Here is a 24,867-nt window from a genome sequence, read left to right on the forward strand (position 1 = left end):
ATGCTACATCACGCGCATCCGATTACTTTTCTTTTTCGCTGTTGCAAAAATGTCAAAATTAATGATTTTGGTGACATTAGTTTAGATCTGCTGGCGCTATTTATTTTTAATGAAGCGGAGACGACTGTGTGGTAGAAATCAATAGAGCTTTAAGGGATGTTGAGTTGTGAAGGGGGTGATGGGAACACAAGGTTGGCAGGATTTTGGAGGAAAAGAGTAAAAGGAAATTTTTTTTAAGGGTGGGCCATCAATGACTCACCTGCTGGCCAGTGACCAATAGGATGGAGCCCTCCTTGGCATGCACCACCTGCCGGAAGACGTGGTCGAGGATGAGGAGTTCACTCCAGCAGTTCTGCAGCAGCTTCATCTGGTCATCCACCTGGTTAGAGATACATAAAAAAAACACACACACATCAGGTCAACTGTTTGCCTTTCCTCTCCTGTACAGCTGTAACAACAGTCTTTGTGACTGAGTGTCACATCCACAGTAACACAACTGTCATCAATGGCGATTGTATGTCTTTCATCGTCGCCTGTTATTGCGTGTCAGGGCCTTTTGTCTCAGTGGAAGCTACAAGTTTATGCAGACGGGTTTTCCAACCGACAACCCACTGAGCTGTGTGTGCATGTCGAGCTTATAAACCAAAGCAGATTGGCATGCACAAACTGCACAAACTGAAGAAGTAATTTGTAGAAAATGTTGATATCCCAAGAACGAAACCACTCTGCTAGTTCAAACTGTAAACCGTACTTGATAAGAGAGTTTTGCACAGAAACTGATGAGTAAGGTAAGACAAATCAAACTTGTTCATGGCATTAATACTGTAATAGTTTTACAGGATCAATGATGAAAACCTTGCTGAGCAGTTTGACATGTGACTTCCTGCCAATTTACCTCTAAATAGTCATTTTACAGTTTTTTTTCCAAATACTAAAAAAGTCATTATGACATTGTTGTATCATCTATCTCCTCTACCATCCTTGGATCATTTGTAAATGGGAAACTAGTCTATATATTTATACTCAATCAACTGATTTGCCTCTACATCAATTTTTACAAAGCCCTGAACGTTATTTCTACATGGTAGATGAAATCATTCTGACTTTTGAGTTCTGGTTTAAAAAGATAAATAAATTCTGTCCTTGATAAATAAAGGCTTACTTAAAAATAATAATAATAAAAAAAAAAGAACAGAAAAGAAGAAGCTATAGTCATATAGTCAGAGTGAACTACAGGGGAACGAAGGAAAGCTAAAAAAAAAAATTTAAAAATGAGAGAAAAGCTTCCCTGAAAACATGATTTGTAAATAGTTGGGGGTGGATCTGTAAAATATCGACAACATGCTAATTTTGCCATGCGTTTCTATTTTTCTGTGTCTTCACAAGCGTTCTTCAGACCAACCACCGTAAAACCAAACGGAATAACAAACCCTCCCTAACCAAGTAGTCCCTAACCAGCGGGTTCTTTTATTCTTATTTAAAAAAGAATAATATTAAATAAAAGAAGTGCTTTCTGTAGTTTCTGACCATGAAAAAGTCAAAAAAAAAAAGTGAGCTACCCCCCGAAAGCCATACTATAGTTTGGATGCTGCGTGCAGTATAGAGCCCTTAAATCTAAAAGCTGAGGCACCACGTCTGCCTTGTTAATATCGCTGGCAGCTGTTTGCAGGCTAAGCTCGCTCACAGGTCAATCGCTATTGATCAGTTGCGTATCATGGGCATTGTGTTTTTTTCAACCCTACCCAAAGCTCAAAAGTCCCCTGTACACACTCTAAAGCTTTCTCATGTGAACCTTTCCACAGTCAGTTAAGCGCTTTGCTACGTGCCTGATTTAACAACGTTGCCAGGTTTATCTGTTTGCTCATTGCCAGGAGTTTCTGACTGATTCCACAGATGATAATGATTAAGTAGTCCGTTTTTTTTTTTTTTGTTGCTGCCCGAATGCCAGCCGCTGGCTCCCAGGGACCTGCCAGGTGAACTTGGGAAGCTGTCACAGGTGAAGCGGCGGGTTGGAGAACCTAAACAACCCCCTCCATTGTACCGGCCAGTCTCTTCCCATGCCTGACCGTGTTAATCATTACTCCACATAGCCAGACTAAAAAGGCCACATTGAGAAGAGAGGAATGAGGAAAATGTATGAGAAGTTCTTTCTCCTACCCCCCCACCACCTTTTCTATCAATAAACATTGTGCTCTTTGTGGCATCATTGGGAATAATGGGTCTTTCTGGGCACGCTTGAAGGTGATGTGAATTACTTTTGCTGCTTCGAATGTGTGTGAGAACGGCCCGTGATGGTCATCGCCAATGTCAACCACGACTTCCAGGGTGAAGAATGTGGATCGATGTTATAACTTTGTTCCACACGCAGGTGCAGCACAAAGGAATGTCTCTTTGTGCTGTCTGGAAATCGTACAGGGATCCATTTGTTGAAATCAAGCGACCTTAAGTACCCATTCGATGTCAACAACTGTAGCTGTGCCAACAGACGTCACACACTTTATTACCTTGTATGACACGGCGCTTGGATGTGGCCAAGTCTGAAGTCTATTCGTGGTTGATTACGATTGTTTTGACTGGTGATTTAGCAGTGGTGTCAAACAATGTCTGTTTGCTTTTCAGGCAGACATAACAATAGTTGTGCCATGACACTGTGCTGGCAAAGCTAAATCGCATTCACAGCTGGAGGACAGGAACACTTGGGCTGCCTGACCGCAACTGTCTTTGAAAACAGCTGCCATTTAGTAGCTGTACTGGCTCTGATTTGGGTATCGTTCTAGTCTTTTGTATGAGAACAGCCTTCAGAAAGCTGAAAGATTGACTTTACATCTTGTTTTTTGTGGGATTCCAACGTTCCCACTGTTGTATCAGTAAAAAAAAAAAAAATCTATAGAGATGCAAAGTTACCAATGTTTGAACATGTATTCAGTTTGTTTGCTAAAAAAGTCAATCACAGATGGAAAAAAGGGAATCGTAGGAGGTACTGCTTTGGTATGTCAACACCAATGGCAACTGGAAATCCATGGTATCTACCCAGGGATGATCTAAAACCCCAAACTGAAGTAGGGTATGGGCTTCTGATGCTACTACAGAAATATGCCATCAGTTTAAAATCACATTCAGAAAAGTCGTAACGCAGTCTTGCACTGGAAGACCATTCCCTAGCGCTAACACAGTGCTGTTAGAACGGTCTGACTGCACCTCATTGTTTTTCTGCTTTCGGGGGGAAAGATCTTCGGTGTGTTTGGATTTCTTTAAACCAATTACAGTTGTATCGGGAGGGGAGAGTCAGACTCGTACTAAGGTGACCAAACATGTCAAAGTATGTTTTTTGAGATGCTAACAGTTATTTGTGGGGAGCAGCAGCCACCGATCTCTCTCACCTGCCATTCAACAACAATTTCTCAAGATATAACAGAGAAATGTTGTCGGGAACAAATCGAAAAAGTAACCAATCCTGGAACGTTTCACGTCTCCCATTCAGCTTTTATCCGTTCAGAAAAATGAAAGCAAAAATACAACAAAGCTTCTGTGACCTTTTCTACCATTTCTGACAGCATCATGGACTCTTTTTGTCTCCCGCCCGATACATCTATTGTTTGTGGTTTCACTCTGGCAGATTCTCGAGCTCAAGACGAAAGCAAAAAATTCAAATGCCTTCATTAAAACCATCAGAGAGCAAGGAAGGCAGTCAAAGGAAGGCGTTTTCAATACTGTGCCCTAATCGTCGTCTTCTTCTCCTTCTCCGTCTCTCCATCTGAGGATGCTTGAAGCACGTGTGAGTGTGGACAAATGGGTACATGTAAGGCCCTGCCTCTTCAAAGGCCTCCGCTGCATGTCACTGGCGCTGGCAAGTGACGGGGTCCTCATCAAAGGCCTGTCCTCACTCTGCCTGCCTGGAAGCTCTTCCCTGACAAGAAGCCTGGGTCATCAAAGGGGGACAGCTCGGAGGGGACGACGATGGGTGATAGCGGCCCAGACTAGGGCAGGAGGAGACCCGCTTGGAAGAGGGGGGAACTGGTGACAGACAGACGGGCGTGAGGGCGGACCAGGGGTTGGGGTTCAGTTCGCTGACCTTTTAAGTACCGGCGACACGAGCTGTTTCCCTGACAAGCTCTTCCTTTGCTCTGTCAAATGAGCAACAGCCATGGCGCCTGATCTTACAAGATCTGCTGCCTGCTCGCTAAGATAATATGAACTTTCTGACACGGCATCGACGTCTGACTTGTGTTTTCATGAAGGAAAAGGGGGTTGAATATTATCTCCGTGCAACGAAAATACAGTCAGTAAAACGCTGGCTGATTGCCAGTGGCTGATTACAACCATTATCGATTTAGTTCATCCGCCATGTGATATGATGCTACAAAGTTCAAAGAAGCAGTTTGTCGAACATCACAGCAGCAGTAAAGCGGGCGATTTATTCAGTTGTTTGATTCTTATCTCATCATATGTTCACGGAAATTTTAGATAACGTCTTTAGCTGTTGACAGGTTCTCGCAATGTTGACTCAGTTGTTGTGTTTTGTTCCTTTCTGTGCAAGTGTTCCCCACTTTGCTACACAACACTTGAAATGACTGATGTGATTACTGCCCGATGCCTGTTTGATTCATAGCAGGTTGTACATTTGAGATCTGAGCGTATTGGATAGTGTCTTTTACTAGCAGATATATTTAATCACCGTGCGTCGTTACACATGTGTGCCACACTGTATTAGCCAATTTAGTTCCATAAATAAACACTTATTTATGTTGCTGGATGAATAACTCAAATTGATGAATTCCTATTGGTGAATGAACAGGTCATGCAGGCTAAGTGCATTACAAATTTCTATTTGGTTTGACTTGTTTTTAGCAAGAGTGGAACATGGAGTGTTTTTTATTATGTTTGTAAAATTACATTTTCTAAATACAAAACTTCAGAAATTTAATACTGTAATTAGTTACTTTGAAGGTGAAGGAGAGAATTTCTATATTTTACAGATAATTTTGGTTGCTGAATTTTCCCTCAGATTTTAATTTCAAGTAGCACGACACTCGAGTTAATGAAATCAGAAGGTTGTATCAGCGAGTACATTGATCCACCACTGCAGCTAATTACTTTTCCTACCAGATTTCTTATCCGTTAATACTGCTATGCCCACTTTAAGCACGGAATCCTCACAAATAGTCTAATGATAATGTTTAGTCTGGCTTTTAAAATACTTATCTATGTCAAAACCACATCATATTTTTATTTTTTTTTTTGCGTGAAAGTTAACTTAACCATGACCTGAGGCAAGAAGGACGCAATGACATTTTGGAGTTGAAAAAAAAAATCAAGATATACAAATTTCACTCTATAGTTTAAATTCAAGAAATAATGTATACCAATCTACAGTAAATGAGGTTTCTACTTTTGTTTCCACCCTACACATCAGGACAACCCCAAATCTAGGCCTGTCCTTGGATGGAGCAAAACTCATTACAAGGGTTTAGTTTCTAACGTTGGTGCTCATGCAAAAAAAAAAAAAAAACCACCACCACCACTCCCCAGGAATCGCTTCAAACTGGCCTCAAAAATCCACATTTAAGGCTACTTTTCAAGGTGTGATCCATTTAATATTTCAATATCATCACCAATTTTTGGTGGAGAGAAAAAAAAAAATAAGGCGAGAGAAATCCGAGCAGGAACTTCTACTTGCAGCAGCCAGCAATGAAAAATACATATCCTCCAAGAAACCAATTTAACACCTTTATGATCGTTCAGGCGAGTGGGATCAATGCCCGGATCAATCGCTTAGCCCATAGCTTTTGTTCAAAACCACTGGCTGAGATTAATGGGATTTTCCAGCGAGAGAGGTTGAAAAAGAAGGAGAGCCCGGTTGAGAAGGGGGGGAATGGAACTGCCAGACAGGGAATGAGAGAATGAGAAAAGACTTGAGGGAAATTGAGAAAATAAAACATAGTGATTAAGAGCAGATATTCCCTCCTTTTCTGGGCAAATGTAAATTAATTGGAAATGGAGCATTCAGATGCTCGCTGACAAAAGTAATGTTTATTCATAGCCCCCTGCTAAGAGTAGAGCAATTATCATGGTGTGTTGAGTCAAAACAGGCCAATGTACTAGAAATCCCCCCCCCCCCTTTCTTGTGGCCGGGTTTTGGTCTAGTGCCACAAGCATTGTTAAGCTTCATACGGTACGGTGGGCTTTAACGAGAGTACACAGCTGGATCTGATTTTAATAAGTAGTTCCATTTTTGATGTGGCCTAATGAACAGATTAATGGAATCTCCTTCTGTGGAGCCTTAATGAATGGAGAGAATCGTGTTTTTTTTTTTATGCAGGGGGGGAGAACACACACATTCGCAGACCGTGAGTTTATCTGCCTCAAACGACTCGTCCATAAACAATAGCTGTGCTTCTATCCTTCCCCTCTCTCTCTCTCTCTCTCTCTCTCTCTCTCTCTGCTGGACAAGAATCAATGCTGTCTTGGAGTACTACAGGTGAGATTTGAAGCTGACATCAATGCCTGTGCGTCTCTAGCAGCCATCCTTTGGTGCAGTCCTGTCTTGGCATCTGTTCGCCTTGAGCCAAACAGGCCCCGTATTCACCTGGGAACAGGCATTAATTTACCTAGAACAGCGCCTGTTGTTCTCGGAGTGTTGCAAACACTTAATTATGTTGTGCTTGACAATGCAGTGTAGCTCATTTTCAGCTTAGTTCGTTATTCTAATTGAGGAGTCTCGGTGTGAGGCACCAACGATGTACTTTTGGTGATTTTTGGTGATTTGGACTAATTTGTGTTTAATGGTTCTCACTTTGCACATCCAGCGTGAGATAAAATCTTATTATTAGCCCACATTGTTGAGCTTTTATTGCCTTAACAAAGAATAAACTACAAGAGGGTGCAAATTCTCGTTTAATATCATCGAGCCAGCGTCTTGTTTTAGGTGAAATGAACCAGCGAATACCTTTTTAGTCCCACTACAAATCATTTTTGACAGCCTTAACTTTCACAAGCCACAAATAGAGTTGCATCCATCAGGAAAAATAACAGACTGAGTGACAAAATCCCCAGGATGTTCCAGCTATGTGACCTGGCGGGAGGGGAGAGGTGGAGGAGACGTTTCCATGCTCCAAATTGTGTCCTACTCCTCTCTACACTCTGCTAGGGTTTGATGTGACTAAAAAACCAGTCCCCCCACACACACACTCCTCACCTCGACAAAACCAGCTCTCGCTTATCACGGCACACTGTGCATTTGGGCCTCAATCCTACAACTGGAGGGGTGATAAGGATGCTGGGAAAATGAGCAGGTGGCGCTGCTCACACTGAACGGAGGAATGATAATACTGGTGATAACGTACTGGGCAAGTTGCTTTTGTAAAACTGCTCGAGTCAGAACAGGTTGAAGAATAAAGCAAGCAAAATCCACTTCTTGCTGCCTTTGAACCTGTCGGTTGTCGGACATTTGGCTTAGCTAGTATTCAGAATGAGTGTTTTCCAGTGCAGCCACTCGGTAAACATGACGAGAAACAGAGCCGAGGAGAGCCGTGTTCTCACACAAACTTAATTTTTGTCATCATTTGATAGGTCATCATACAGAGACTAACATGGAGAGAACATCACATGCATCAAAGGGTTGTTGCAGGAATATGACACACAGTTGCATTCTAAAATAATACTGGGACTATTGAATATCCTTCACTGGGTTGAATGACATGCAGTTGTTTGAATGTGATTCTGTTGACCCGGTCTTGGCTGTGCTGCATATGGCGGCCTCTCTCTCTCCTAGTTTGCACCCTGTTTGACTTTGTTATGTTTGGTTTGTCTTTACGTCGATTTCCGTTTCGGCCAAGTTAACTTATTCTTAGCCTCGTGTGCGCGTTCCCTTTCTTTGTCCAGCCACGTTGCCATAGTGTGCGACACTATATGTATATCATTGCTCGGATGCCTTATCAACATTTCATGTCACTGGCACCTGTTTGTTGGTTGCGTGTATCTCTAATCCAGCAGATCAGGTAGTGGAAGATGCCTGTGGGTTTATCTCCAACTGAGCACACAGAAATCCTAGACTCTTATTATGTCTCTTAACAGCCATTGAGATGCCACAGGCCATCTGTGAGTGCCAGAAAATATCACAAGACACAGCAGGCCTCGCTTCTGCAGAAAAGTCTCCCTCCAACTTCACGATAAAAAAAAGCTTTGAAAAGCATTTAATACCACACCAGTCTTCTGAAAATGGCTTTAGAAGTATATATGCGCTATCCATTCAATTAGCAATGAGCTGAGCATAGCATTTGAACAGTACACATTCAATACTCAGCGTACTTTGATGTAAAGAAGCTGGTGAATGCTGGCGGGGCCTTTAAATGCTACTTGAAAAAGAAAACACTCCATCAAGTGTTGCAGTATTATGCGACACAAACTTGTTAGATAACTCATATATGCTGCTTTGTAGTGACTGTACGACTGACAAGAAACTCAGATGTAGTCAAAGAATTTTTTTCTTTTTTTCCTCTTGAAAGTTTCGTACTGTTTCCGTCGGCGTGGCGATTGTTCGCATCCTCTTTCACTCTGTAAACGCATTAGTCGAGGTGTTTTGAATGACTCGCCGCGTGAGAGCGGAGACGACTTTGTGGGAGTGAATGAATGCTGTATTGTACGCGTGTGTCAGAAAGAGTGCTTTGTGTGTTTCCGCGCGCGCGCGTGTGTGTGCGCGCCCACGTCTGATCGATATTGCCGAGGCACTGAGATTGATTGGTTCCCACGGTGACCGCATTAACAGACTCTGGAGGCTGACCTTTGACCCTGAGAACACTCCACGTTCGATTGGCCGAGCTCTCTCCCCATCTTCACGTCCTCTCATCCCTCCACACATCCTGGCATTCTTGCTCTGGTCCCAGGCTCGCGTTAGAAAGGGAAAACAAAAGCCCAGTGATTGGGCATGCCCTCTTTCTCTCCCTGCCCTCCCTCATTTGTTCTTTCATCCCATACAGCATGTTTTTTTTGTGTTTTTTTTTTTACCCCCCCCTCCTTTCTCTCGTGTCAAGCTGAGAGAAAACAAGACGTAGGCCTAATAAGGCTGTCTAGCTCTGCCTGGACCTCCTTTCAGGACGTATCGACATAAGGCCACTATAGATACACACTGTAGCAAATCTGTATCATTTGTGTGCTTATAAAAAAGAAGCAAATAATAAATTAATAATATAGAAAAAGATGGCACACTGCAAAAAAACTTCATACAAGAGCTGTTTGTTGGAAAACAAAAGGACCACAGTGCAGGTTAAGTTATTAGCTTTAGCCAACGTAAGCACACACTCACAGCTTGGCACGCACACATCTGTGAGAATCCAAGAGAAGCGTGGCACTACATTCATGAGGAAGGAAAAACAAAGTATCTCTGTGGGCCCCGTGTGTTGCAGCGGGAAGAACGTCTTGTTTTCTCAAGGTCGCCGATGATGGCAACAAACCCTCCTCGCTGTCTGATATCAGGGCAGGGATTTGAGGATGAACCAAGCACGCCCAAACTTTCCTATTCTGTTTTTACTTGATGCATAAGCATATGAAAGATAGAAAAATCAATAAGGCAAGAGAACGGACCAGTGAGGGGGCCAGACATGAATTTCAATGGATCTCTTTTCATGCATGCAATGTTTATTGTTGTCTGCTACAACTAGTCTGTTTACTAGATATGTGCAAAAGAGAGAGAGAAAAAAAAAAGATTTCCAGGAAATGTGTTTGAAAAAAGTGGGCCAGGCTAACTTTATTCAGAGATTACATGTGAGACAATACAGTATAAAACACAAACTCTTGGAGGAAAAAAAAAAAGTAGGTTATGAGAAAGGAATGTATGTACTGTTGCCTAATTTCTGAAGAAAGTTAATCCACGAGTGCATGGCTTAGAGGCGATTTTTTTTTTTTTGAACACTATTGTTTCCAGGATACCTTAGAAGTAGGTAACATACCCCCCCCTCCACCCCACCTCACACAAACTCATACACATCCACACACACACACACACATATGAAATCTCAGGGCTTAGAGCTAAGAAGCTATCAACTAATTATCAAAAACACAGCGAGGCCCTAATCAATTATTCACATGAACATTAGACCGCTAATACACATGCAGCCCAGGGAATGGCATCTCCCAAAAGTAACCCTTCCTCTTTCACTCAAACATGCACACACACACACACACACACACACACTTGGATGCAATCATGTCAAGACCTTCATACTTACACACTTATGCAAAATGCTTGACAGTAATATCCAAACCTGCACACCTCCACGCCTTCCTCCCCCTTCCTGCAGCTCCGCTCTCTCACCTGCACCCCCTACCTCCTCCTCCTCCTCCTCCTCCTCCATCAAATGCAGACGGATAAAATGCATGCCAACCAAATATAAAATGAGCAGCACTGGTAGACTGTCTATAAGGTTCCTGGCTGGGAGGTACTGATCATAGAAATCCTATTGATCCATCAGCACCCTCCCCACAGATTCCCCGGAGCACACACAAACACACACTCAGAGCTTAATCTGCCGGGCGATTCCTCGGCATTAAGCCTCAACCATTGGATTTCCATGCTGTGCGATCATTATTTGAGCTAATGCCGCAATTTATGACTCGGTGTTTGTGTGCTGAGTGTGAAAGGTAGGCGGAGGGGATGAGGAAATAAGTGTGTGTGTGTGTGTGTTCGCAGGTATGATTTCATTCTGCGTGTTGAGTAAAAGTAGAGTTTAACATTCAGTGTATCAATGTAGGACTTGAATGTACACATTTTAAGTATGTTTTGATGCAATTTCATAAGTTTGCGTTTGCGTGATTTTCAACGACAGACAGCCGGAAATCAGCCCATGATCCCAGTTTGGCTGTCTGTATGTTAAATGGAAAAGAAGGCAAGAAAAAAGAGGAGACAAAGAAGACAGCAGTCTGAAGGATTCACCCTTTTCTATTATTCAGAGCAGTAGAGATACTCCTCCTTAAGTCTCTCTAATACACACACACACACACACACATATACGCAATATACCTTAACGGAGAAGACCGAAGCTGTTTTAAAATGCAGAGACTGACGCGGTGGTGCTTTCTGTCTGAGAGGGTGGGAGACACATACTCCCATTAGCGTTTGACGCGCCGGGATGGGTGTTTCTTGTTTTCCCTCGGAGGGGGGTGGGGGGTTGTGAGGGGGGTTTAGGTGGTGGGTTTTCAGAGCAAACAGCTGTGAATCCACATCCGAATGTGGCACGGCTCCAGAGATCACTGGGATCACAGTCCTTGATGCACAAATTAAATATCTGAATTACCTAATTGAGCGTTTCCAGAGCTCTTGTGATATGTAAACCGTTGAACTACAAGGAAGATGAGGCATCAAAACCGCAATGCTGCAGAGCAGATGGGGCCCTGCTTCTCCCTGAAGTGCATCTCCAGGCCTTGTCTGACAGAAACTGCCACGAATGCATCTGGATTAGGAAAAAGATGTCTCTCCGTAGCACTGTTGCTGCAGGCCTGGTGGTGCTGCTGCTCCTGATGGGAAGTGCAGTGCAACATGTGGTGTATAAAGCATTGGCCTAAGGGAAGGTGAGACCGCAGCTTGCCACCTGAAAACCTTGTCTTTTTCTGTTTTTGTTCAGCATCACTGCTTCATTTCTAGAGGTTTAATGGCGTTGTCGACACCTTTCTCAACAAGTCCCCTTTCAGCATATTTGGTTTATTGCTCGTCATTGTTTCAGCTTGCTTGAAAAGCCTCTTTTTATCCCCCTCTGAGAGGGCGCAATCCGAAAAGAACGCGGGCCTGTAATGGCTATTATTAGTGCCATGCCTTTATTTCACATGTATGGAATCGTTTATCCGTGGCTCGTGCCAGGTTCGCAGTTATGGCATTTGGGGAGAAATAGAGAAAGAGACTGACAGATTGAGAGGTGAGGAAGAGGGAATGGTGTGAGCGTAATAAAAAGTCCTGGTCGAGTGTAAAAGAAATAAGAAGAGCAGGAGGAAAATTAAAACCAGCAAAGAAAGGAACGCCTAAAGTGGGGATAGGGAACAGGTGTCTTTGTCCTACTTTGTCGGCAGCGCTAAAGCCATTTTCTCGGCCGGGTCGTTGTTTGGCGTGCGGCCCCATTGAAATTTCTCGCCCGTCGTCACAACACAACCACAGTGTCTAGTGTTACTCCTGTGAACTGTGCGCATCAGTCATCGGTGTGCAAATTCAATCACCCGCCTTACCAGTTGAATATAAATACCCCTCAACTCTTTAAGTGTAAAACTACCCGGCAAGCTGTCGACTCTGCTCCACCACTGTCTTATCTATTGTCTCCTGGACCCCCGACTCCCCCCCTCCCGCAAGCTTCCCCACTCCCTGTCCAGAATAGACGAGCTGTAAATAAGCATCAAAAATAGACATTGGCGGACAACTGTTGACAGCCTGGTGACGAAAGCGGCAGACACAGCCGCAACCTCGAGGCAGGCTGGATTACACGCAGATAATTGAGGCCACGCAACATGGGAACATAAGAAGCTTGGGGCAATTTGTATGTGTATTTTTTATTTTTTTAACTTACCTCAAAAGCCGGTTAAAACATTGTGTGTTGGAGTGCAGTTTAGTGAACAAAATCTTTGCCTTAAGAAGTTTAGTAACCCTTACAGTCTATAAATGGCTCTGTTTGTTTAGCACTTATGGTTTAAGAATCTACTTTTTACAGCATAAACACGTATTATCTTACGTGTTAAAATGAAAATAATAAGCCTCCACTCAGTGCTTCGTGTAATTAGAGGAGAGGATTTTGCCGACTAGCTGTTTGTCCTGTAACATTTAAGTGTCAAACTCTGCTACTCCACCATAAATGCTCATTTTCATACTCATTTTCTTTTTGTTTAGGACATGAATGGATAAGGAGGTCAAAACTTGGGTTAGTTTCACAGCAAAACACTTTAAAAAACCGTGTCTTTTACAGAGACGAAATTCAGGCTGCCGCAAAAGAGGAAGATAAAGTGGCTGACATGTTTGCATAGTTTTGTGTGGTGAATTTAGTTTAGAGGTTGAGGGTCAGCGTGAGGCTGCAGAAGCCACACCTCGGCCCCTCTGACCTCCATGAAACCCAATAGCCTGGAACTATTTCGAAGCAAAACGCCGGCACTTCTGTCTGTATATTTACCGCTCGTCTGACAACATATTGCCACCTTCAGCCACCCGGTGTGGCAGCAGTTAACAATAGTTCCTCTGTTTTTTTTTATGAGGATCACTTCTTCTAATTTATCCTTTGCACCGTTCTGTGATTGGGCGGAAAGGCTCCCGTGTAAAATGTAGATTTAACATGGCAGAGAGGAGCAGAGGGGAGGGAGAAAGTTGTACTTTGGCGGTAAAGTGTTTGCACGCCGTTGAGTTGATTTGTTAGTAGCTTGGCCAACTAAATCAAGTCCCCATATCCACTTTGTTTACCCAATTTCTTTGTCTTTCATTCTCACTTCCTTTCCTTTCAATCTGTCTCTCCCGGCTGATTTGACTGACTGTTGCCAACTTGTGAAAGAACAACTGTGTTAGTTCGGGGGCCACCGAGGCTAACAGCACAGCCTAGTCACCTGCATCACCGTCTTAACAAGCAGCATGACCTGCCAATAAAAAAGGCTTTTACCCTGATCATCCTCAAACAAGACTTAAACACAACCTGCTCTTTCTCTTGCCGAATGCCCAAAGTGCTCGCAAATGCGAATCAGGCCGTGTTAACTTGCTTGAAAATGAAAAACTACAGAGGAGGTGGAGGCAATTTTTATTTTTTTTTTGCTTTTCTTTGCCACTACATTGAGGGAGGAGGGCGTTATAGTGAAAGGCAGAGGCTGACAGGAGTTAAAAACAACAACAACAACAACAACACATCTCCTCTGTGGGTTAATTGGGGGATGCAGAGACTTGATTCAATAATGTTCATCTGTCAACAACTGCATGCCTCGTCAGCGTTCTCACACACCGAGTGACCGCTTCGGTTAAGTGATGAAACGCAAGGAAAAATGAAAGCAAAAATTCCTTGAGACAGAAAGATGGAGTACAAGGAAGAGGAAACGTTGCTGAGGACAGTTGAGTCTATCATTGCTCAGAGCTCTGTAAACTTGTACTTCATGACAGCCTTTCATCCCTCATCAAAGCAACAAGTAGATGAGCAGACTTTGCGCATGCTAAAACCTCCCAACCCCCGTCGTCTCCTTAAAGCTGCCGCTCCTCTGGGACGGCGACCTTAAATCTTCTCTTTTAACAAGTTTCCTGTTCTTCCTTCCGGCCTCCTGCGGTCCCCTGGGGTCGGACCTACGGGGCCTTTTCCAGTATTTCGAATGGCTGTATCCTAAAGCTCAGTCTACAACCGCCAGGGGATGCGAGCAGGACATTGGAAAATGTGATTTCTGTCAGAACAGTGGTTCCTTGCAGTTAAACAGCCTGGCAGAGGCTATTGGAAAATGCAAGAATCTGAGTGTGGCAGGAAATAAATAGTGATGCAGAGAAAATAATAAGAGCTTTACACTAAACATATGCCTGCACAGTTGTCATATGTGTCACAGTTTTAGTCATTTAGGGACACTTCAATGAGAGGAACACATTCAGGAGGTCCTACCTGTTGCCTTCCAGGTACAAAGCTGCCTCTGTTATGTATGATTTATGTTCTTTTTTTTTTTTTTTTGACCCGGCATATACTGTGGCTTCAAAAAAAAAAAAAATAAAAAATCGACTTTCCCCATTTTGGATAGTATTGAAAAAAAGAAAAAAGTAAATCAGGAGGGCCGTTTTACAGTATTTATGAAAAAGAGAGAGTGATGTCTTGCGTGACGGTCAATAATTTATGAATGAAAAGAGGCCTTTGTGAACCTCCACCACCCGCTCTCCCTCCCGTAAGTATCCCCCAAACTCCTGCTCCTACCCAGTGCTACTGATCAAACAGATATTGTTACCACTAAAATAGCAACTTAAAAAAACACACAGCCGGCCATAAGACCTGCCGGCAGCCCGGGACGGAGGGGAGGGGGAGGCGACTCGCAGCCGAGGGGGAGGGAGAAAGAAAGGAGTGCAGACAGGAGGGAGAAAGAAAGAAAGACAATAAACTAATAGACACAGATTAAAAGCTCCAATAAATGAACATTTAGCCTTGTCTCCTGACTCCAGCGAGTCTGCACAGGAGCGATGGGAGTGTGTTGTGTTGTTGGTAGCGGTGGTGGTGGTGGGGGGGGACAATACTGTATGTGTATTTGTGTGGGGAGGGGGTGTGTGTGTGTCATCTATCACTGGACAAATGCTGGGTGGTGGTGGTGGAGGTGGGGGGTGTTGGTGGAAGCGGCGTTGAGGGTAGGTGGTGGTGCTGTGGGGGGGGGGGTTTGTCGGCCAGAATGGTGCTGCTCCTCAAATGAAATAATATATCTTTGAAAGCCTACGCCCCGCGCCAGGCCCTGGGCCCATATATCAAGCCCAAGAGCGTCTGGTGGATCCGCTCCAGGCCCATTAACCTTCCACCTGTTCCCCCCTTACACCCCCCACCCTACCCCGCCAACCTACCGGTCCTCTTTTCACCCTCCTCTGTTGTCCTTCACCATGCCCCCTCTCCTCCTCCTCCTCCTTTTTCCTCCTCCTCCTCCTCCTCCTCTTGCCCTTGGTCGTTGCCTCTCGCAGTCCCTTGTTCATCTTCCCATTTAACCCCCCCTCCCTCCTTCTTATTTCCCTCTTTCTGTCCTTCATTATCTCCTCTTTCTCTCTCTCCGTCTGTATCCGTTTGTCTTTTCCTTCCCTCGGTCAACTCTTCCTTCCGTCTCCATCCTCGTCGGACATATATGTCTCTAACTCCATCTGTGAGTTCGTCCTCTCCCTCCCTCATGGTCACCGACTCCTTCCTCACCCTAAATCATTCACTTCTGCCTCCTTTTCTATCTCTTGTCTTTTCAGTAAGTCATTCAAACTCCTCACCTCTCTTTCTACTTTTTTTTGTCTCCTCATGTCCTTCTTTAACACCTTCTTTCTTCCCGTCCGATATAAAACCAGCATGATGTGGGGTGTTGAGGTGGTGGTGGTGGTGGAGGGGTGGTGGTGGTGGGGGGGTCGTACAGCACAACCTGCAGAATAATTCAAATGCAATGGACCAGGGACACAGTTACAAATCTCTGCCAACTGCGTGCGGCCGCCAACCCCATCACGCTCGCAGTTTGTCAGGATTGGGGTGTCGGGAGGGGAGGTTGTTGCAGGAGGTGTGTGGTGGTGGTGGTGGTGGTGGGAGGGGGGAGACCGTTGACCTCTGTGACAAGACAGACATTGCAGCCCCGAGGCTCTGAAACTCTGTGTGTGCATATGTGTGTGTGTGGAGGGTTGTATAGATATACCACTTCCCAGGGTTCACAGATCACGCCTAAAACGGCTTATTAATTTCCACTCAGTTATGGGGTGTGAAGAAAAAAAAAAAGAGAGAAGGTGCAATCCCCGGTCAACGTGGAGCAGGGGCAATACAAACCCCCCTCCATTCCCCACTTACACACACACACACACACACACACACAGACATGCACCTTGAAAATTAAACTGCTTCTGGATAGGTCATGGAAAAAAATAAATAAATGAAGATCGGTGTGAGCGTGCACGACTACTGTGTGTGTTTGTAGGAGGAGGATAACCAAGATTGTAGAAAAAAAAAAAAAGAGCCTCCAGTCTGAACTGGGCGGGTGGGTGGTGTAAGTATAATTTCACCAAAGTAAATTCATGTAATATTTATGGATGTAGATGGAGGGGAGGTGAGGAGGGGATGAAATTATGCAGCAGGGTAGAGTGTGTGTGTGTGTGTTGGGGGGAGGAGGAGGCGCATCAGAGGACCTTACATTATTCACTCAGGTAAATCTATAAGTGGAGAATATTCAGGTGTGAGATGTGAACATCAGCTCCCCTCCTGTCCCACCCGAGGGATCTGTCATACGGCCGTGATTGACTGACGTGCGGCTGCTTAAGAGGAGTCGAATAAACTGGCGGAGGAGAGTCGGGCCGTGTAAATAATTCCTCTGCTTCAAATTTCGGTCTTGTTTTCTTTCTTTCTTTTTCTTTTTTTTTTTTTTAAAGGTTGTTGCAGATTTTTGTAATATTATTTGGAGTGTTTAAGGCTTTTTTGAAATTTCGCGTGGAGCAGAATCGAAAGCTGAAGTGAACTCAGGCTCCGTTAAATCAACTTGACGACATTTTCTGAATATCTCAACGCGTTATTGCTTTTCTTTCAAAAAAGGAAAACAACACAATGGCAGTCATTTATGAGTTTGTAATTATTGCACATCCTTTAAAATTCAAGATTCTTTTCACAGTTTTGTCTAATAACAAATCAGCATCGCGGGTACATTTCTTTAAGCTCGTCAGTATTCTTATTAAAGTGGCCAAAATTATTTAGATTTTTACCCATTTTTGATTAGAAATTGACAGTTTAAAGCAAGAGATGACCTGCAACAAAGGTCACCTCCTCTCCTCTCCTCTCCTCTCCTCTCCTCTCCTCTCCTCTCCTCTCCTCCATCCTTAATTCTCCCTCCTCACCCTTTCCACCCCCCCAGCCGTTCCTCCCGCTTCCTCTCCCTCCCCTCTTCCCCGACTCTCCTCGCATTCCTCTCCTCTACTCATCTCTTTTCTCATCTCCCTCTCTTTGTTTCACCTCTGTTCTCCTCGCCCGTCCTTTCCTCTCCCCCGCCATCTGTTTATCCAATATGGCTGTCCCATCTCAGCTGGGAGCTTTCCCAGGGAACAAGACTTCTAATACAGTTCCTCCTCAACATAATGGCCCTCAGTTCTGCTTTTGCCATTCCCGCTACATGCGGAGCACAAGCAAAACAGAAAAAAAAAAGAAAAAAGAAAGAGACAGAAAGGCACAAAAACCTGTCTGGATCGACCCCCCCGCCTTCCCCTCCACCTCCACCCTCCCCTCCCAAACAACTGTCCCTGGATGACTAAAATAAACAGCGAAGCCACATTTCAGAACGTCACGGGTATTTTCCTCCCTGCTTCCTTTTTATCAGGTGCATGGACTAAATATATGTATGAAGTTACACTGTGTTCCGGGTTAATAATGTCTTCCTTTAAATGGATTCGTCACCATTCAATTGGAGAAAATTCAGTTTCTATTTGGGACATTTTGACAAAATAAACCCCCCAAAAAATGTCTAAATTTGAACTCGTGACGACATCATCATCCTCACAGCTGCTTTAAAACTCTGACTGTAAATGCACGGTTCCACTCTGCAGTAATTTGAGGCTGCTGTGTGGTTTTTTAGGCAACTATTGTGTTCTAGTGTGTGTCGTTTCCCCCCTACCTCCTGACCCGCCACATCTTGCAAACACTGTTTCTGTTTTGTGTCTTGGCATGTGCGCAGCCTTTTCCAGACTGTTTAACATCCGTGTTGTTTCAGCAATGTTAGACCCTTAGAGGAAGAAAAAGACATTTTTTTGCTACATACTCCCCAATTTTGGTGTCGGTCCCTCAAATCATACGCCTCTTTTCGTTTGTGGGAAAACGTTCAGCGTTGGTAAATGTAGATATGGACAGCCGAATTCAGAAGGTAATATGTTTGATTTAATCCAACAGGATTGTGGGTCTTTTTTTTGTGCAAAAAAAAGAGAAACGGGAAAAAGAGATTTAAAAAAAAAAAGTCAAGGGTAAATGAGGAACACAAAATCAATAGTGGCATACATCAGTGAATGATAACAATGCTTTATATGAAAGTGTAACATATGTGAAGGTGTGTTTTTTCTTTGCTGCAAAATGGCTGCACTCCAGCACCTTTAATACAGTCTATTTGATCACCTAGCAGTCTTGTCTGACACGGCGTTTCCGTTTTGTTCACCTTTGCACGTTATGTGTCGACAAGGCGCACAAAAGTGCTTTTGTCCCAACACCAAACGCACATCCTATTTTATTAAAGGCTGCGGAGAGGAAAGAGGGTGGGGTGGCTGTGGTGAGACGGGAGCACAGTTAGGAAGGTAAGATATAAACATGTGAATCATCAATAGTCCCGATCGCCCCGCTAAATTCTCCTTCCCATTGTGTTGGCGGTGGGAGTCCGGTTAGCCGTCCCTACGCTGGAACAATGGAGGAGACGGTAGCACAGGACCAGCTACGGTAGGTATGAGTCACAATCACACATGGACACAACACACAAATACGCATGCAAGCACAGCTCAGTCAAGCTTTCTTATTCAGTACAAACAGGAAGATTAAAAGGGGAGTTTTTACCACAGCTACGTTCATAGTTATTTTTTTGGCCTTTATTGGATAGCTTTAGTCAGAGAGAGACAGGAAAGTAGGGGAGAAGGACATGTGGGAAAGGGTCATGAGCGGGAATCAAACTCATGACCTCCACATTGGGACTGTAGCCCTTCACATGGGACGCCAGCTCAACCAGGTGAGCGATAGCGGCGCCCTACTTTCATAGTTTTTATAACGGATCAAGTGTTAAAATTTTGTTAACCAGTAATTCAAACTATGTGTTACCCTTTTATAAGTCAGATAATTTACCCCAGTTGTGTACTTTACAACCATTCCTAAGACAAGCTCCTACTTCCGTTACAATATTATCTTTTACAACGGTGGTTTAATTTATCTTTACATGCCTTTACATTTCCCAGAATGCCGTCTGACAAGTGTGCCTGACAGTTACACTGACACTGTATCCATGCAGCTGCACTAGCTTTTGGTTTACTGAGGCTACAATACAAGCAAAAACTCAAGACTAAGTACTGCCAGCAGCTCTCTTTATAGAACCTGAAAGCATCTTTTACTGGAGTTGTTCTTTAACATGCACATACTGTATCTGTCTGGCTTGCAGTTGGCACTCGGGCAGGCGGAGGGGTTCATGGCAGGACAGGGGAGGCCGAGGGAGGGGAGGGTGGCAGAGCACCAGCCCGGTGCTAGCAAATGTCACTGAGAGACAAACACATTTGTTTCTCCCCCTTTGAACACACTCAAACTCTGGGTTACATGTGTGAGTTGATGCACTTCTTCAGTGGATTAAGCACCAATACACTATTGTAGACAGAAACCGTGAAGCACATCCACGCTTTTGAACTCAAACGCATGCTGAAATACATCTAAAATTACATCTATTTGTGTAAAAAGATATGTGGATCCTATGAAACATTTCTTGAAACGCGCTACCATCTGCAAAATGCACATCTTTCAGGGATAAAGAAAAGAATGGTCATCAGACATCAAACTATTCTGAGACACTTTTGCGGTTTCTAAAGAGGAAATTACTGGCAGTTATAAGACGTTCAGCCAAGGCTCAAGGTTTTGTACACACGAGCAACAATCTATAATATAAAAAAATATCAATACACACATTAATAAAAAGACCTACAGCTGCATCTTTAACAGTATTAATATGTTGGCAAACAGACCCTCAAAATCTGACATTAAAGGCTGAATAGACTTAGCACACACACGTATTAAAATGATTTCTAACGGCACGTAAGCCCGCATACGTGAGCACACACTTGCACATTCGCACATGCACCTGTCTTCAACTCACTTAAAATTTTCATAAAATAACCACAAGTGATGGTGCCCTTAAACCCTGCCAAAAACCTTCCCTCATCGCGCCACTTTTTTTTTACCCCGCTGATTTCAAAACCAGCGCACCAGACCGGCCTTACTCTAATTGTCGATGTGTTAAACCAATCAAAGCCGAGGCAGGTTGGCAACCAGAGCCCACCCCAACAAGGTGTTAGAAATAAATGTTCCTCACGTCATGCCTCATTCCCAGAGGGAATGAGGGGGAGAAAAGCGAGGCAGTGTGCCGCAATGGAAAAGAATAGGGAGTGCTCTTTAGAAGGTTCTCCTAATGGCTAAATATTTATGAGTCCCGTGACCGAGGCCAACTTATGGAAACTAAATCTTTAAACACTTTTTTGGCAGACGCCTCGCACACACCCTTCCAGCTTGGCTCCATTACCAGAGAAATTCTTTTGTTCTTACGGCGCTAATAATAGTGAGAGGGGCTGTGTGTTATGTGTGACTGGTGTCTATGTCTTAATGTGGGTAAGTGTGTGTGTGTGTGTGTGTGTGTGAGATGAAAGTGTATTTATAACTTCCTACAGCGGCACACTACTCCTGTGACAAACTTTTAATTCTACTCGGCTTCCTGTCTTACTGGACCCCGTCTCGACCTCACATCTAATATTAAGATCTATATTAGCAGGCGATGTCGGAGGTCAGGCGAATGTATAAAAACATCACATTTTAAATTGATGTAACGAGGTAAAACACTGCTATGTGTGGTGGGTAGTTTCACTGGATTCAGTATGGGGACGGATGCATTTTAGCATCTATGGAGATAAAATCATTAGCATTCATGCTTTTGTGGAACACACACACACACACAGACAAAAGCAAATTCACAAAGGCACATCCACGGGGAGACAAAGTGAAGAGGGCAGAGGTCGTGGGTGGGATTTTCTACACAATTTGTTGTTGAACTGCACAGTAGCAAACACATAAAAGGCGGCACAAGAACAGAATATCAGCACTTTCACGCTGCACAAATCACTCGCTCTCCAGCTAAAAGCCGTTAGCTCAGCTGAAGCCAAATCTGTTTTACACTCAAAAGCCTTTAAAATTCCTTTAAACACGTGTTTGATGCGTGCATCGGGCAATCAAGGCGGCTGATCAGTTTGGCTAACTTTGCATATCCTCCTCTCCGTCTCCGACACTAATCTTTGCTCAGCAGTCCTCACCGGTAGCTGCTAATGAGAAACAAGCGAGGAAGGGACGACTATGGGGTGTGTGGGAAAAACTGTCAGAACCACAGCTAGCGCATTATTTGGCAAACCCCCTTGTGCTTTAGATGACTCTTTAAAAACAGGGGAGTTCTATTATCTCCCTCCCCCAAAAACTAGTGGGGCCTGTACAACAGATGCACTAGAGTTTTTTTTTTAAACATTTTTTTTTTTTTTTTTTGGGAACGGTTGGGGATGCAGGGAAAAGGTTTCTCCTGCATTGAGCCCAGGTTATTTTGTACCTTTGTAACAGGCACTCGGCTCAATTACTGTTAAGCTCCAGAAATATGGGTAGTCATTAGGTAAACATAATGACGGCTCATTCAGCAGCAAATCAGGGAGTGACAAACACAAGTGGGGGAGATAATTGAATTAGGATGAGGGTGTGAGAAATAGAGAGGCTTCACAATGGAGCATAAATGATCATTCAAAGTTAATGGGCAAACCACGCACAATTATTAGCCGTGGCCACACCCTACAATGAGCCTTTGTGTGCGTGTCTGCATATGTGTGTGTGTGTGTGCGCCGTGCATGTGAGGTGAATGCAAATACAGATCTCAAAAATGTCAACAGCAGGGACAGGGCGCGTGCTAAATGTCAACATGTGTTGTTCAAGGACACTTATCGTGTTGTAATTGGCTCGGTTTTTTAATATTACATTTATTTCATTTGTTATTTCCCTCCCCCTCCTTTGAAAGCAAAATAATATTAAATATTTGGAAGGGATTTTTCAACAGGCCCGGGCCCATGAATATGCAGCTGAGCCTTTGGTGATGTGGAGTGAAACAAACAGAAAAAAGGAATCAGACAAGGGGAAGGAAAACAGGTGAAGCACAGACTAATCAAATGCCTTTCATGTCGCTCCGAACATTAACCTTCATTCAGAGCAAATAAAGCTGCGAGCGTACAAACACACACCAGAAACTCTCCCCTGGGCTCTGATGATGAATAGTAGCGGGAATTATCACATTTTACAGTGAGGCAACGGTGGGCGGTTACCATTGGTCATTTAGAATTGGCTGTGATAAATAGTCACAAAGGACGCGGTGTTTAATGGGTTTGATTTTGTTGTTTTTAAGGGGACTTGGCAGGATGCATAAGCCCAGTGAAGATGCTTCAAAAGAAGGTCCATCATGACTACCTAAAGGTTAAAGAGATCTGAAATGAAATAGACAATTTGCTGCTATTGTGACTTTATCTTCGATGTGAAATGGTGAGAATAGCTCCTATCATCACACAGTTTGCGCCAAAACAGATCTGAGGAATATTTCAAGAGGGACGGTATTCAGTTCACATAAAACCCCTCAGACTAGAGCCCTGTTAGGATGAAATGTGCCTGAAGCTCATAGTCAAAGTTTTCAAAACCCATAGCAAAAATGTGTCATGCTCAGAGTAAATACAAATGGCTGCTGAATTTTGATCAGGCAGCGGGACAGACAGTGGTGGCAGCTATGAGCAGACCCTGCCTCGCTCCCCCCCTCATCCTCAGCCTTATGCACACCGCATTAGTGTTGAGCCACAGCATAAAAAAAAAAAAGAGATTAAAGGTCTGCTGAAGATAAAGGATTGAACAGATGATGTTCAGGAGCTGTGTAAAGTGTTGTCAATTATGGATGACAACGTGGTGAAAGATTCACGACTGGAACAAAATGCAGGATCATTTATTAAAGGCGTGTAGACTTACTGCAAATAGAATTAAAGCTTAAGTAGTACGCTGTCATAACTGATAGGAATGATGGCCCAAACCGTGAAAACGATGAAAACACGGTTGTTATTTCTGAAATATATGGAAAAATAAATGTTTCTTCACATTCATACAAAGCGTGACTTGAATGGACCATGCGCACCCACCTTGAGTTCACGGAAGAAGATGCTGCTGCGTGCCCACTCCACAATGGAGAACAGCGTTTGGTCGGCCATCTTGCACATCAGACCAAAGGTGTTGAGCTTCTCGTGTTTGCCTCGGCTGGCCTGCTCCTGCTGTAGATACGCCAGGATCTTGGCCTGAACCTGCGGCTCATCCGGCTCACACTTTAGCAGCTCTACGATCAGGTGGGGGAAGCTGGGTGGCGAGCCCGACTGGTAGGCGTCGACATAGGCGTAGCCCATGATGGACTCTGGCGAGCTGGTGTACGGGTCTGGATACTCAGACTTGATGGTGCGTGTGCCCTGGAAGTGTCCGTAGGCCGCCTGGTAGCCCTGCAGGCTGCCGGCGTGCGGCGGCATCGCCATGCTGACTGGCGAAGTGACAAATGGGCTGCGATCGTAGTCTGTGGGGGGCAGGGCGGTGGCGTGATGGTGGTGGTGGTGGTGGTGGCTGGCGTGGTGGCCGGCGTGGTGGCTCAGTGGAAGGCCCTTGGAGGCTGCCGAGTGGATGTTCTGGATGGCGGAGGAGATTGTGAGGTCAGTGGGTACGGCCTGCATCACCTGGCTCATGGCTTCGATCTTCAGGCCGTTGGCTCGGATCAGCGCCTTCTTTTGCTGCTTGAGGGCCCGGTCGCGTTTGTACATTGGGCCGAACTTGTTGCGACCGCCACGCATGCGGTCCGCCCGCACAGCTGACAGGCAGGCAGGTGGAGAAGGAGACAAGAAAAGGACAGAATTAACTCTAAAGTAAGGGAACCTTTATCTCTTCCATCCACTTCTAACATTTTTCTTACACAAGCATTGTTACCATTATTTCACCTAGCATGATAAACCCATCAAGTACACAAACAGAAGTTTCATAACCCGCATTAAAACTACTTTGCCAAGTAGAGCAAGTGACTGACATTGGTTAAGAAGTAGCTAAAAACAATTTTCAGACTAAATACTCAACATTTTAGAGCATAAGATTGTCCATGTATGCATATGCACACATGGACACATGCATGGTGTTGTGGAGAACTCCTCGTTTATAACTTGTATGTGGGGCAAAGGTTTTCCTGTGGTGATTACACTTGACATTTACCTGTTGACTCTTAAGCCCCACAGATCTAACAGATAGCACTGTTACTCATTAACCCAAAACTAAAACTTCTGTGAAGCACTCTGCTGAATGATCATTGTGCAGCCGGCTTATCTCTGCCTAACACTCACAAACTCTTCTCCTCAGAAAGCTGTATATTGCTATAAACTCAAAGACA

General features: G+C 44.2%; 1 protein-coding gene across 1 annotated transcript; it reads right to left on the bottom strand.

Annotated features, from left to right (window-relative positions):
• Positions 1-259: 259 nt before the first annotated feature.
• LOC103374301 (nuclear receptor subfamily 5 group A member 2-like) lies at positions 260-24,512 on the bottom strand (the record flags this gene model as incomplete). Its single annotated transcript, XM_008304370.1, has 2 exons — positions 23,594-24,512; positions 260-379 (listed from the first exon to the last, which is right to left on the bottom strand). Coding segments are annotated over exons 1-2 (810 nt in total), but the record flags the coding sequence as incomplete, so codon positions are not given.
• Between the last annotated feature and the right edge of the window lie 355 nt (positions 24,513-24,867).

Source organism: Stegastes partitus, unplaced genomic scaffold (genome assembly GCF_000690725.1).
Source record: "Stegastes partitus isolate 25-593 unplaced genomic scaffold, Stegastes_partitus-1.0.2 Scaffold2204, whole genome shotgun sequence".
Taxonomy (NCBI): Eukaryota; Metazoa; Chordata; class Actinopteri; family Pomacentridae; genus Stegastes; species Stegastes partitus.